Here is a 13,170-nt window from a genome sequence, read left to right on the forward strand (position 1 = left end):
CAGGTATTAGGGATAATATTCATTTAGCCTTCTGAGCTTTCTGGGCAGATTTGGTGACCTTGCCACTGTTTAGCTTTTGGACAGCTATTTCCTTTTATTATAATTCACGATTTTTTTTTTTTTTTTTTTTTTGAGACAGAGTCTCGCTTTGTTGCCAGGCTAGAGTGAGTGCCGTGGCATCACCCTAGCTCACAGCAACCTCAAACTCCTGGGCTCAAGAGATCCTCCTGCCTCAGCCTCCCAAGTAGCTGGGACTACAGGCATGCGCCACCATGCCCGACTAATTTTTTCTATGTATATTAGTTGGCCAATTAATTTGTTTCTATTTATAGTAGAGACGGGGGTCTTGCTCTTGCTCAGGCTGGTTTTGAACTCCTGACCTCGAGCAATCCGCCTACCTCGGCCTCCCAGAGTGCTAGGATTACAGGCGTGTAACTGTATGATGTTGACCTCAATTTCCTCATTTGAAAAATGGGGATAATAACAGTATCTTTTTTTTTTTTTTTTTTTTTTTGAGACAAAGTGTCGCTTTATTGCCCAGGCTAGAGTGAGTGCCATGACGTCAGCCTTGCTCACAGCAACCTCAAACTTCTGGGCTCAAGCAATCCTTCTGCCTCAGCCTCCCGAGTAGCTGGGACTACAGGCATGCGCCACCATGCCCGACTAATTTTTTCTATGTATATTAGTTGGCCAATTAATTTGTTTCTATTTATAGTAGAGGCGGGGTCTCGCTCTTGCTCAGGCTGGTTTCGAACTCCTGTCCTTGAGCAGTCCACCCGCCTCGGCCTCCCAGAGTGCTAGGATTACAGGCATGAGCCACCATGCCCGGCTATAATTCACAATTATTAACATGAGAATCTTTTTCCAGAGTTTGTGCCCTGAAGTCATATATCTATACAGTCTAAGTTTAAATCCTAGCTTATCCACTTACTGTGTGACCTTGAGGAATATTACCTAAATATCAGTGAAGTGGACACATTAATGTCACCAGCTTTGTACAGTTGTTGTGAAAGTTTAAATGAGACCACAGACGTAAAGTGCTTAATCCTCCACACAAAGCACTCATTGTTAGCTGTTGTGGTTTTGCTTAATTGTGAAGAAAGATGTAAGAATAAAAACCCTCCAACTGGCCGGGCGCGGTGGCTCACGCTTGTAATCCTAGCACTCTGGGAGGCCGAGGCGGGCGGATTGCTCAAGGTCAGGAGTTCAAAACCAGCCTGAGCGAGACCCCGTCTCTACTATAAAAATATAAAGAAATTAATTGGCCAACTAATACATATATATATAAAAAATCAGCCGGGCATGGTGGCTCGTGCCTGTAGTCCCAGCGACTCGGGAGGCTGAGGCAGAAGGATTGCTTGAGCCCAGGAGTTTGAGGTTGCTGTGAGCTGGGCTGACGCCACGGCACTCACTCTAGCCTAGGCAAGAAAGCGAGACTCTGTCTCAAATTAAAAAAATAAAAAAATAAAAAAAAAAAACCCTCCAACTAAGTGGTTCTCACAATGGGTGTATTAAAATTTAATTTTAAATAATTATTGTAGCTCATCTGTGAGTGGTATTTTCTGTCTGCTTTCACACTAGGGTTATACAATTCCATTAGATAAACGTCTGGCTGCTGATGGAAGAGGACTACAGACAGTGCACATAAATGAAAATTTTGCCAAACTGGCTGAAGCTCTCTACATTGCTGATCGGAAGGTTAGTCTGTTATAATTTACTTGTTTAATGCTCTTGATACTTTTAAAATCTATTCTTGGTTACCTAAGGTACTGGTAATTTAGCTACAATACTGAGTACCCAGAGAGAGTCTCACTTGTGGTACATGTGCCAGAGTGGGCAAGTAGACATGTACACACACCCACCAGCTGTGATCTAGCTCCCTCACAACATGCTGGAATAATGGTTCACTAGGCTGATCCCATTTTGTGAAGATTGCTCGTGCTATTGTAGATTTCATAATTTTCCTCTATTTGAGATATAGATGTCCCCTAACAGGGCAGTTGCCAGAGAGGGCAGATAAGCATTCTGATGACTTGGATGCTACATAAAATGGCATTAATAGTTTTGACCATCTATTAATATTATATATTATGGTATTAATATGTGACCTTCAAGTTCACACACAATCATGGCATGTGTTTAGAACATAGAAAAGCATGTCTCTTCTATCAGATTTTTATACAAACTCTCTAGGAGATACAGGCTAAAGTTTTATCTTGAGTTGACTTGATTGATCTTGAAAATTTAACCAGTTCCCGTTATATTATTGATAATGGAAATTGCTTTCCTGGTGTCTTAATTTTGGTTTTGGGGGTTTTTTGTTTGTTTTTGGTTTTTTTTTTTTTTTTTTTTTTGAGACAAGGTCTCACTCTATTGCCCAGGCTAGAGTGCAGTAGCTCACTATCTACAGCTCACTGCAGTCTCAAACTCCTGGGTTCAAGCAGTCTTCCTGTCTCAACTTCCCAGCTAATGTGTCTATTTTTTTGTGGAAACGGGATCTCGCTATGTTGCTCAGGTTGGTCTAAAAATCCTAGCCTCAAACCATCCTCTCCTGCCTCAGCCTCCCAAAGTGCTAGTATTGTAGGCACGAACCACAATGCACTCAGCCTTTTGGATTGTTTTTCAGAAAGCACTAGTGAAATATTTTATTTATAAGATTGGCTGAATCTCTACGGTTTCAACCACTAAAACATTTTCAGAGTAAAAAATGCTAACCTTGAAGTATCTTCTAGGCAGTATATATTTTTAGTGGACAAGAATCTTCGTTTTAATCAGCAGTAACAAATCTGAATTCTGTATAAATGCTCTTACAGTCCAGACCAGGGGTCCTCAAACTTTTTAAACAGGGGGCCAGTTCACTGTCCCTCAGACCATTGGAGAGTGCACACTGTGGGCAGAAACACCCTGTGGGCCCAATAAATGTCCTAGGCAGGCAGCATGTGGCCCATGGTCCGTAGTTTGAGGACGCCTGGTCCAGACTTTATAGAGTTGGATGGTAACTGTAAATGCTTATCCAGTGGTACTTTCCTGTTTAATGTCTGACTTTACTAACAGGCCCGTGAAGCTGTGGAAATGCGTGCCCAAGTAGAGAGAAAAATGGCTCAGAAAGAAAAGGAGAAACATGAAGAGAAACTTAGAGAAATGGCCCAGAAAGCCAGGGAGAGGAGAGCTGGGATCAAAACCCATGTGGAAAAAGGTAAGGCATTGTCGTTACTGGGTTGAATTTACATTGTGAACAATATATATCTAATTTTAGAAAACCTGGTTTTCTAAAACCACAAACAAAGGTGGTAAGAAAATTTAGATGTTTCAGAAATGATCTAAGAAAGGAGAGTAACTTCCACTTTACCAAGCTGAAGCAGAAGAAAGTAAGTGTACAACGTGATGTTTTGATATATGAATACATGGTGAAATGTTTGTCACTTCCAAGCTAATTAACATATGACTGTCCTCATATAGTTACTTTTTAAAATTTTTGGTAAGAAAAATGAATATCTACTCTTTCAGCAAATTTCAAGTATATAATGCAGGACTGTTAACTGTTATTACCATACAGTACATTAGATCTCCAGAACTCATTCATCCTGCATAAATAAAACTTTGTTCCCTTTGACCAACATTTCCCCTAACACATATTTTTAAAAGATCACACTGGATGCTGTGTTAAAAATACAAGATTGTGGAATGGGCATGGGCAGAAACAGGGAAGCTATGTGGAAGGCTATTGCAATAAACCAGGTGAGAGATGATAACAAGAGGTGATGAAAACATGTCAGATATTGGATGTATTTGGAAGGTAGAGCTAACAAAATTTGCTTATGGATTAGGTAGAGGTATTAGAAAAAAGTAGGAGTCAAGGATGACTCCAGAACTTTTGTCCTTGGCAACTGGGAAGGATTAAGTTGCCATTTACTAATGTTGGGAGGACAGCAGGAGGAACAGATTTGGGAGGAAAAGATAAGGAATTTAATTGAGGATAGGTTAAGTTTAAGATGAAGGTATCAAGGTTATAGAAGTGTAGAGTTCAACTACAGGCAAGTAAACAAGGTTGTAAGTAGTGATCTAGTTCCCTGAATCATGCATAAATGACTTAATGTGGCAAAATACAAATACCTGCCTGTTGTATACCTAGCCACTGAAGGTAACTAGAAGTAAAACTTACTGTATCTAAGTTCTCTAAACTGATTTTTTTAAAAAAAACAAAACAGAGTAGTTCTTGAGGAATTAAAATTTTGAAAATTCTGTTGCCAGGTAAAAACTAACACTTGAGTGCTTATTATGGCAGGTGCTACTCTGGGGACTTTACATTCATTACCTCACAATCCCTATGGCAATAGTGCAGTGGTACTATTATTGTCACTATTTTATAGAGGAAACTAAGGCTCACAGTGGTTAAGTAACCTGCATGAGGTCACATTGCTAATTTATCATAGAAACTAGATTTGAATCCAGATAGGTTAGTTCCAAAGCTCATGCTCTTAACTACGTTGCAACTCCTCAGACTGGCAAGGGTAGAGAAAGTGAAGATAGACATAAATGCAGTAGAGATCAAAATACAGCCAGCCCTTGTGGAACATAAGCAAAAGGTTCTTTATTCAATAAAATCGTTGAAACTATAAGGGAAAACTTACACATAATTCATTTTTCTCATTTTATTATGAAAATTTTCAAACATACAGAAAAATTAAAAGAATTGTATGATGATCACCATATCCATCACCATCTAGATTCTACAGTTAATATTTCTTTAACAATTAATATGCTTCCATCCAAGAAAAGCCCATGAAGAGGAAACTCATTCTTTGAGGCCAGGATACCCTGTTAGCAAAACCTGACAAGGACAAAAAAAGAAAACTATAGGCCGATATCCCTGATGAACACAGATGCAAAAATCGTCAGCAAAATGCTAGCAAATCACATTCAACAACACACCAAAAAAATCATTCATCATGATCCAGCGGGAGTCATCCCAGGGTTGCAAGGATGGGTCAACATACACAAATCAATAAACATGACATACCACATTTAACAGTCAGGAACAAACATATCATCAGTTCAATAGATGCTGAAAAAAAGTGCTTGATAAAATTTAACATCCCTTCATGATAAAAAAAAAAAAAAAAACAACTCTCAAACTGAGTATAGAAGGAACATACATCAAAATGATAAAGGCCAGGTATGACAAACCCACAATTAACATCATACTGAATAGGGGAAAATTGAAAGATTTTCCTCTAAAATCTGAAACAATACATGGAGACTCTCACCACTTTTATTCAACATGGTACTAGAAGTCCTAGTGAGAGCACTTAGGCAAGAGAAAGAAATAAAGGACAACCAGATTGGAAAGAAGTCAAATTATCCTTGTTTGCAGATGACATGATCCTATGTTTAGAAAAACCTAAAGACTCCACCAAAAAACTGTTAGAACTGATAAATGAATTTAGTAAAGTTGCAGGGTACAAAATCAACATACAAAATTCAGTAGCATTTTATACACCAATAGCAAACAATCTGAAAAAGAAATCCAGAAAGCAATTTCATTTGCAATAGCTACAAAAAAATAAAATACCTAGGAATAAATTTAACCAAAGAAGTGAAAGTTCTCTACAATGAATTAAAATGCTGATGAAAGAAACTGAAGAGAAAGATTAACCCTGTTCTCATGGATTGGAAGAATTAATATTGTTAGAATGTCCATACTACCCAAAGCAATCTGCAGATTCAATGCAGTCCCTATCAAAATACCAATGACAAGCAATCCTAAAATTCAAATAGAACCATAAAAGACTCTGAATACCAAAGCACTCCTAAGCAAAAAATTAAGCTGGAGGCATCACACTACCTGACTTCAAAATACATTACAAACCTATAGTAGCAAAGACTACATGGTGCTGATATAAAAAGAGACACATAGACCAATGGAACTGAATAGAGAATCCAGAAATAAATACATGCATTTACAGCCAACTCACTTTTGACAAAGGCACCACGAACATAACATTGGGGAAAGTACAGGCTGTTTAATAAGGGTGCTGGGAAAACTGGATATTCCTGTACAATAGAGTGAAATTAGACCCCTATCTCTCACCATATACAAAAATAAAATCAAAATGTCTTAAACACTTAAATGTTAAGACCTGATACTATGAAACTACTAGAAGAAAACATGAGAAACACTACAGGACATTGGTCTGGGCGAAGATTTTTTTGGGTAAGACCTCAAAAGCGTAGGAAACAAAAGCAAAAAGAGACAAATGGGATTACATCAAGTTAAAAAGCTTCTGCACAGCAAAGGAAACAGATTGAAGACATAACCTACATACAGAATGGGAGAGAATAAATCTGCAAACTATCCATCTGACAAGGTATTGATAACCAGAATATATTAATGTTATGTAACAATAGGAAGTTTGTTTAAAGTAAAATAAACATTGCAAAATGTTTTATCACATATCTACCCATCTCTCTATTCCTCTTTTAATCCAGCTTACAACTTTGCATTTCAAAAGTTGAAGACAGCAGTATACTTTACCCCTAAACACTTTAGCTACATGCATGATTCTACCATTCACATTCAAAAATTAAACTATTTATTGGATTTAAATTGATTGCAAGTAAGTTTTAAAAGATTGAGTGTGACTACAAAGTTCATGGAATTTTCTAAATAATATTCTTTTATTCAAAATGTTAATAGATAATATAATGATAAAGTCATTTTCAACTGTGTCCACACAGAGGATGGGGAGGCACGTGAAAGGGACGAAATCCGGCACGATAGGCGAAAAGAAAGACAGCATGACCGGAATCTTTCTAGGGCCGCTCCTGATAAGAGGTAGGTGCTATTTGAGATACATACAAATTATGAAGAGTGGGCTTTTTCTACCTTTTTAGAGGACAGTTAGTCCACTAAGATCAGCTTTGCTTCTCTCCTTTTCCTCTTTAATTTGATAACAATAAATTAGCACTTAATTTTCTTACACTTAGTCTTAGCAGAAGTGACTGTCCCTGGAAATAATCTTTTCTTTCATCATCTTCTAGCATCAGTTAGAATTGACAATAATGAGGATACAGAAAAAGGAATTCAGATCATGTTTGTGAAAAGGAAGTAGTGAATGGGTCTTCTGGCTTGTTCTTTTCTTACCTCAAATGGTTAGACAAATTGATTAAGTGCCTATTCCTCTAGACAGGAAATAAGCTGCCATACCTTTATTGAGATCCTTTCATATGCAGAGCATTGTACCCAGTACAATGGGAAAAAGAGCAGATTTTGAAAGAAGTGAAAAATGAACAATTTATCCTAAAATTTAGAAATATAGAGCTCTCAGACAAAATAATTTGGGAAAATTTACACAGCACTTTTAATAAATACAAACTTGTATGGAACAAACCAAATACATGTATCAGAGCATAGAATAAAGTAGGGAGTGAGAAAGCTTGTGGTTCACCAAAGGCTGAGGATTAAAATTGCTGAAAAGTTGAGGAAATGCCACCATTTGAAAGTGGAATTCTGAGTGAGAGTTAAATGCAAATATAAGACATTTTCTTCCCAAATGAAGTTTTCCATGCTCTGATCATCCTATGAGTTGATATTGTTTATTTTTTCTAAGTCATATCTTAAGCATCAGAAAAGATTCTTGCTGGTGTTCTTTGTTGTTTAATCAGCATATTTTATCTCCCTGGATAAGTGAAGTGATGGAGAAGCAGAAAGTCTTAATTATAAGTTTTGGGTAAATGCACAGTGTAGAAGAATGAAGTGTGAAAGTGTTTAATTAATGACACTGTTGGTTGGAAATTCCTGAGTTATAAAAATTAAAATGCCGGCCGGGCGCTGTGGCTCACGCCTGTAATCCTAGCTCTTGGGAGGCCGAGGCGGGCGGATTGCTCAAGGTCAGGAGTTCAAAACCAGCCTGAGCAAGAGCGAGACCCCGTCTCTACTATAAAACAGAAAGAAATTAATTGGCCAACTGATATATATATAAAAAATTAGCCGGGCATAGTGGCACATGCCTGTAGTCCCAGCTACTCGGGAGGCTGAGGCAGAAGGATCGCTCGAGCCCAGGAGTTTGAGGTTGCTGTGAGCTAGGCTGACGCCACGGCACTCACTCTAGCCTGGACAACAAAGTGAGACTCTGTCTCAAAAAAAAAAAAAAAAAAAAAAAATTAAAATGGCTCTATAGCTGCGGTCCCCAAACCCCCCCCCCCCCCCCGCGTCAGTGGCATCACACCCTCTTGGGAACACAAACTCCACTGCAAACTGCACATGCCAGAGATCCAGGCCTCGTACTTCCCTGTAGGAAAAACTGTCTCCCATGAAATTAGTCTCTGGTGTCAAAAAGGTTGAGGATCGCTGCTCTGTAGATAATTTGGGCCCTTTAAAACCAGTAAAGTAGCTGGGCGCGGTGGCTCACGCCTGTAATCCCGCGGATTGCTTGAGGTCAGGAGTTCGAAACCAGCCTGAGCAAGAGCGAGACCCGTCTCTACTATAAATAGAAACAAATTAATTGGCCAACTAATATATATAGAAAATTAGCTGGGCATGGTGGCGCATGCCTGTAGTTCCAGCTACTCGGGAGGCTGAGGCATAAGGATTGCTTGAGCCCAGGAGTTTGAGGTTGCTGTGAGCTAGGCTGACGCCACGGCACTCACTCTAGCCTGGTCAACAAGCGAGACTCTGTCTCAAAAAAAAAAAAAAAAAACCAGTAAAGTGGCTATGAGAATTGATAACATAGAAAAGCTGTAAAGTTGTGATTGGATGAAAGCCAAATTGTCTATAGAAATCATTTTAGGGTCTGAGCTTCTAGTAAAATAAGTGATTACAGTTACCATAGTTTCACTGGAATGTAGATTTCATACATAGTTAAACAGCAGGAGAATTAAATTAATCTGAATATCAAAACTCTTACCGTGCCGGGCGCGGTGGCTCACGCCTGTAATCCTAGCTCTCTGGGAGGCCGAGGCGGGAGGATCGCTCGAGGTCGGGAGTTCGAAACCAGCCTGAGCAAGAGCGAGACCCCGTCTCTACTATAAATAGAAAGAAACTAATTGGCCAACTAATATATATAGAAAAAATTAGCCGGGCATGGTGGCTCATGCCTGTAGTCCCAGCTACTTGGGAGGCTGAGACAGAAGGATCGCTTGAGCCCAGGAGTTTGAGGTTGCTGTGAGCTAGGCTGATGCCACGGCACTCACTCTAGCCTAGGCAACAAAGCAAGACTCTGTCTCAAAAAAAAAAAAACCTCTTACCGAATAATCTAGTCATTGAGATTTTCCTCAAAATTCTAGTAGGGCCGGGCGCGATGGCTCACGCCTATAATCCTAGCTCTCTGGGAGGCCGAGACAGGCAGATTGCTCAAGGTTAGGAGTTCGAAACCAGCCTGAGCTAGAGCAAGACCCCATCTCTACTATAAAGAAATTAATTGGCCAACTAACATATATAGAAAAAATGAGCCGGACATGGTGGTGTATGCCTGTAGTCCCAGCTACTTGGGAGGCTGAGGCAGGAGGATTGCTTGAGCCCAGGAGTTTGAGGTTGCTGTGAGCTAGGCTGACACCACGGCACTTACCCTAGCTTGGGCAACAAAGAGACTATCTCAAAAAAAAAAAATTCTAGTAGGATAAAATGACTAAATATGATTAAATAAAAGCTGATTCTAACTTATTGAAAGTAATTGAAGTGATGCATCTCATTTGCATCTATTTCCCCAATTCCTAAACCCTTCTATAATAATAGCAAATATAAACCGTAACAATTTCATATCTCAGCATGGTTTTAAGGTGATTACTTATATTTAAAACTTCCATGTCAAAGGCTGGATATGGTGGCTCACACCTGTAATCTAAGCACTTCAGGATGCCAAGGCAGGAGGATTGCCTGAGGTCAGTTCAAGACCAGCCTGGGCAATACAGTCAGACTCTGTCTTTGCAAAAAAAATAAGAAAAATTAGCTGAACATGGTGGCACGTACCTATAGTCCCAGCTACTTGGGAGGCTGAGGTAAGAGGATAACTTGAGCCTAAGAGTTGGAGGTTACAGTGAGCTATGATTGTGTCCCTGCACTTAAGCCAGGGCGACAGAGCAAGACCCTGTCTTTAAGAAAAATAAAAATTAAAGGTATCTATGTGACAAAACCGTTTGTACTCCCTTAATATTTTGAAATCAAAAAATAAATGAAAGCGTACTGCTGAAAAACAAAAAAAAAAAAAGAAAAAAATATTTCCATGTCAAGAATGAGTCTCTTGAGCCTGGTGCGGTGGCTGCTCACGCCTGCAATCCTAGCACTCTGGGAGGCCAAGGCAGGCATATTGCTCGAGATCAGGAGTTAGAAACCAGCCTGAGCAAGAGAGAGACCCTGTCTCTACTATAAATAGAAAGAAATTAATTGGCCAACTAAAAATATATAGAAAAAATTAGCTGGGCATGGTGGCGTGTGTCTGAGGCAGCAGAATTGCTTGAGCCCAGGAGTTTGAGGTTGCTGTGAGCCAGTCTGATGCCACGGCACTCTAGCCCGGGCAAAAGAGCGAGACTCTGTCTAAAAAAAAAAAAAAAAAGAATGAGTCTCTTGGGTGTTTTTTTGAGCTAACAGGAAATCCTAATTGTAAAATCTACCTCTAATCACATAATCTGAAATCCTGTAAGGGCTGACAGCCTGATTGTGCATTATCAGGGAGTATATATTCACCAGATATGAACATGACATAGTCATTTTCTTTGTTCTGAGAATGGTTGTATTTAAATTGAATATATTCAGCTTGTAAAGAGTTTTCAATTAGTGATATCATATTTCAAAATAGGTCGAAACTTCAGAGAAATGAAAATCGGGATATCAGTGAAGTCATTGCTCTTGGTGTGCCCAATCCTCGGACTTCCAATGACGTTCAGTATGACCAAAGGCTCTTCAACCAATCCAAGGTACAGTGAGTTTCAAAGCAGCGTATATTGTGTGTTGATACGAATAACAATCCTCAGGAGAAAGATAATTATCTTAGATGTAGATCAGCCTAAGGTTTGCCAGTATGATGACAGAAAAAAATTTGAAGTTGTTTGTTGTAACTTAAGATACATATAAGATGAAATAGTTCTGATTGTGACCTCCTTTTTTTTTTTAAGACTAGTCAAGTGCAGTAGTGTGAGGAGGGGGGAAAGTAGTAGAACAAGGAGTTCAATCTGTAACTGACTGAACAATCACGTGAGATAACTCACTACCTTCAGACCAACCTAATTGTGACCGCTTAACAGTTGGCTAAAATTTGGGACAATAACAGAAAATGAAAGAAATTAGGTGACAAAACTTGGTTCTATCAGTCTTTTGTTGTAAAACAGAGCCAGTGTCCTACAAAAGTACCTCTTGGATTTTTTTTTAATGCTATAGAAATATGTGAACTTGAGAATCTTTGAAAAGTGAAGCTGTAAAACTGGATTAAAGTACTAGACTGATTTTCAGGAAATCAGATTTTTTTTTTTTGAGACAGAGTCGAGACGCTTTGTTGCCATGGTTAGAGTAAGTGCGTGGCGTCAGCCTAGCTCACAGCAACCTCCAACTCCTGGGCTCAAGCAATCCTCCTGCCTCAGCCTCCCCAGTAGCTGGGACTACAGGCATGTGCCGCCATGCCCAGCTAATTTTTTCTATATATATGTTAGTTGGCCAATTAATTTCTTTCTATTTACAGTAGAGACGAGGTCTCGCTCTTGCTCAGGCTGGTTTGGAACTCCTGACCTCGAGCAATCTGCCCGCCTCGGCCTCTCAGAGTGAGGAAATCAGATTTCTTTTTTTTTTTTGTTTTGTTTTTATTTTTTTTTTTTCTTAATTGCCATAGTACATGGTAAGAAATCAGATTTCTAATACCAGTTGTGATTAACTAACTAGGACACTTTAGGCCTGGGAGAAGTATCTTTGTATTTTAATTCATATAACACTGACTACTAACTATGCATAAGTCAGTAAGATCAAAGATCTTTGAAGGCATCTTTGCTCTCAACCCATAGTCTATAGAAGATGTGTATCTATCTTCTTAGTAGTATTTGAGTAAGCCCTTCTAAGTAATAATAATAATAATTCATAAGTTAGATGCTTTTTATATTCCTGGCATTGTTCTCGGTCTTTTTTTTGTATTTATTTTTTTAATAATATTTTTCATTTATTGTAATAATTTTTATTCTTAAGTTTTTTCCCTTATTTTTCAACCATAGGAATGCAGGGATCGGTCTTGTTTTTACTTGTATCATCTCACTTAATCCTTAGAAAAACCCTATAAAATCATACTATTATTATCTCAATGGTGTAGATAAGGCAATTGAGACAGAGAAGTTTAGCTAGCTAGTTAACTGATGGAATTAAGATTCAAACTTGGGTGTCTTTTTCCAAAGCTTTGTTCTTAAACACTGTGCAATGGCAACTTATCAGCCTGAGCAAAGGTGTATGGGGATGAAATTTCCACATAAGTAAATATTTTCAAGGCAATCACCTGTCACAAGCTTTAAAAGTTGTGATGAGGCCGGATGTGGTGGCTCACGCCTGTAATCCTAGCTCTCTGGGAGGCTGAGGTGGGCATATTGCTCGAGGCCAGGAGTTTGAAACCAGCCTGAGCAAGATCAAGACCCTGTCTCTATTATAAATAGAAAGAAATTAATTGGCCAGCTAATATATATAGAAATTAGCAGGGCATGGTGGCACATGCAGTCCCAGCTATTTGGGAGGCTGAGGCAGGAGGATTGCTTGAGCCCAGGAGTTTGAGGTTGCTGTGAGCTAGGCTGTCACTCCAGCCTGGGCAACAAAGTGAGACTCTGTCTCAAATAAATAAATAGTTGTGATGAAAATTTTTCTATTGTTTCTTGTTGACTTAACATGGAGAACTTTCTTATGGCTGTAATAGTGATATTCTTAAGCAGTTAAGGAGCATAACACAGAAATGTTTAAGAATTCTTTCATCATCTTGCCATTGTGTCTATACAAATTGAAATTGTCAAGTTTATGCTTATAGTAGCATCCTGCAATTCCAGTGACTAGAGTAATTAAACTCTTATAATGAGTTAACCTTGTTTAATCTAAGCCTCTGGGTAAGGACCAAAAGGTGATAGAAACAAAAGTTTACATGCGCTTTGAGTTTAATGAAGACCTTTTTAAAATTTGTAGTTCAGATTGTTGAAAACATCAGCAAGGGTTTACTCTTC

The 13,170-nt window shown here is 38.8% G+C and overlaps 1 protein-coding gene across 2 annotated transcripts in view; it reads left to right on the forward strand.

Annotated features, from left to right (window-relative positions):
• Positions 1-13,170, forward strand: part of SNW1 (SNW domain containing 1) — a 34,517-nt gene that overhangs the window by 20,358 nt on the left and 989 nt on the right. For both annotated transcript variants that reach the window (XM_012743105.2, XM_012743115.2), the window contains exons 9-12: positions 1,582-1,698; positions 3,055-3,196; positions 6,739-6,835; positions 10,794-10,911. In XM_012743105.2, the coding sequence (XP_012598559.1) occupies positions 1,582-1,698; positions 3,055-3,196; positions 6,739-6,835; positions 10,794-10,911 (474 nt within the window). The remainder of the gene's footprint in view (positions 1-1,581; positions 1,699-3,054; positions 3,197-6,738; positions 6,836-10,793; positions 10,912-13,170) is intronic.

This window comes from Microcebus murinus, chromosome 6 (genome assembly GCF_040939455.1).
Source record: "Microcebus murinus isolate Inina chromosome 6, M.murinus_Inina_mat1.0, whole genome shotgun sequence".
Taxonomy (NCBI): domain Eukaryota; kingdom Metazoa; phylum Chordata; class Mammalia; order Primates; family Cheirogaleidae; genus Microcebus; species Microcebus murinus.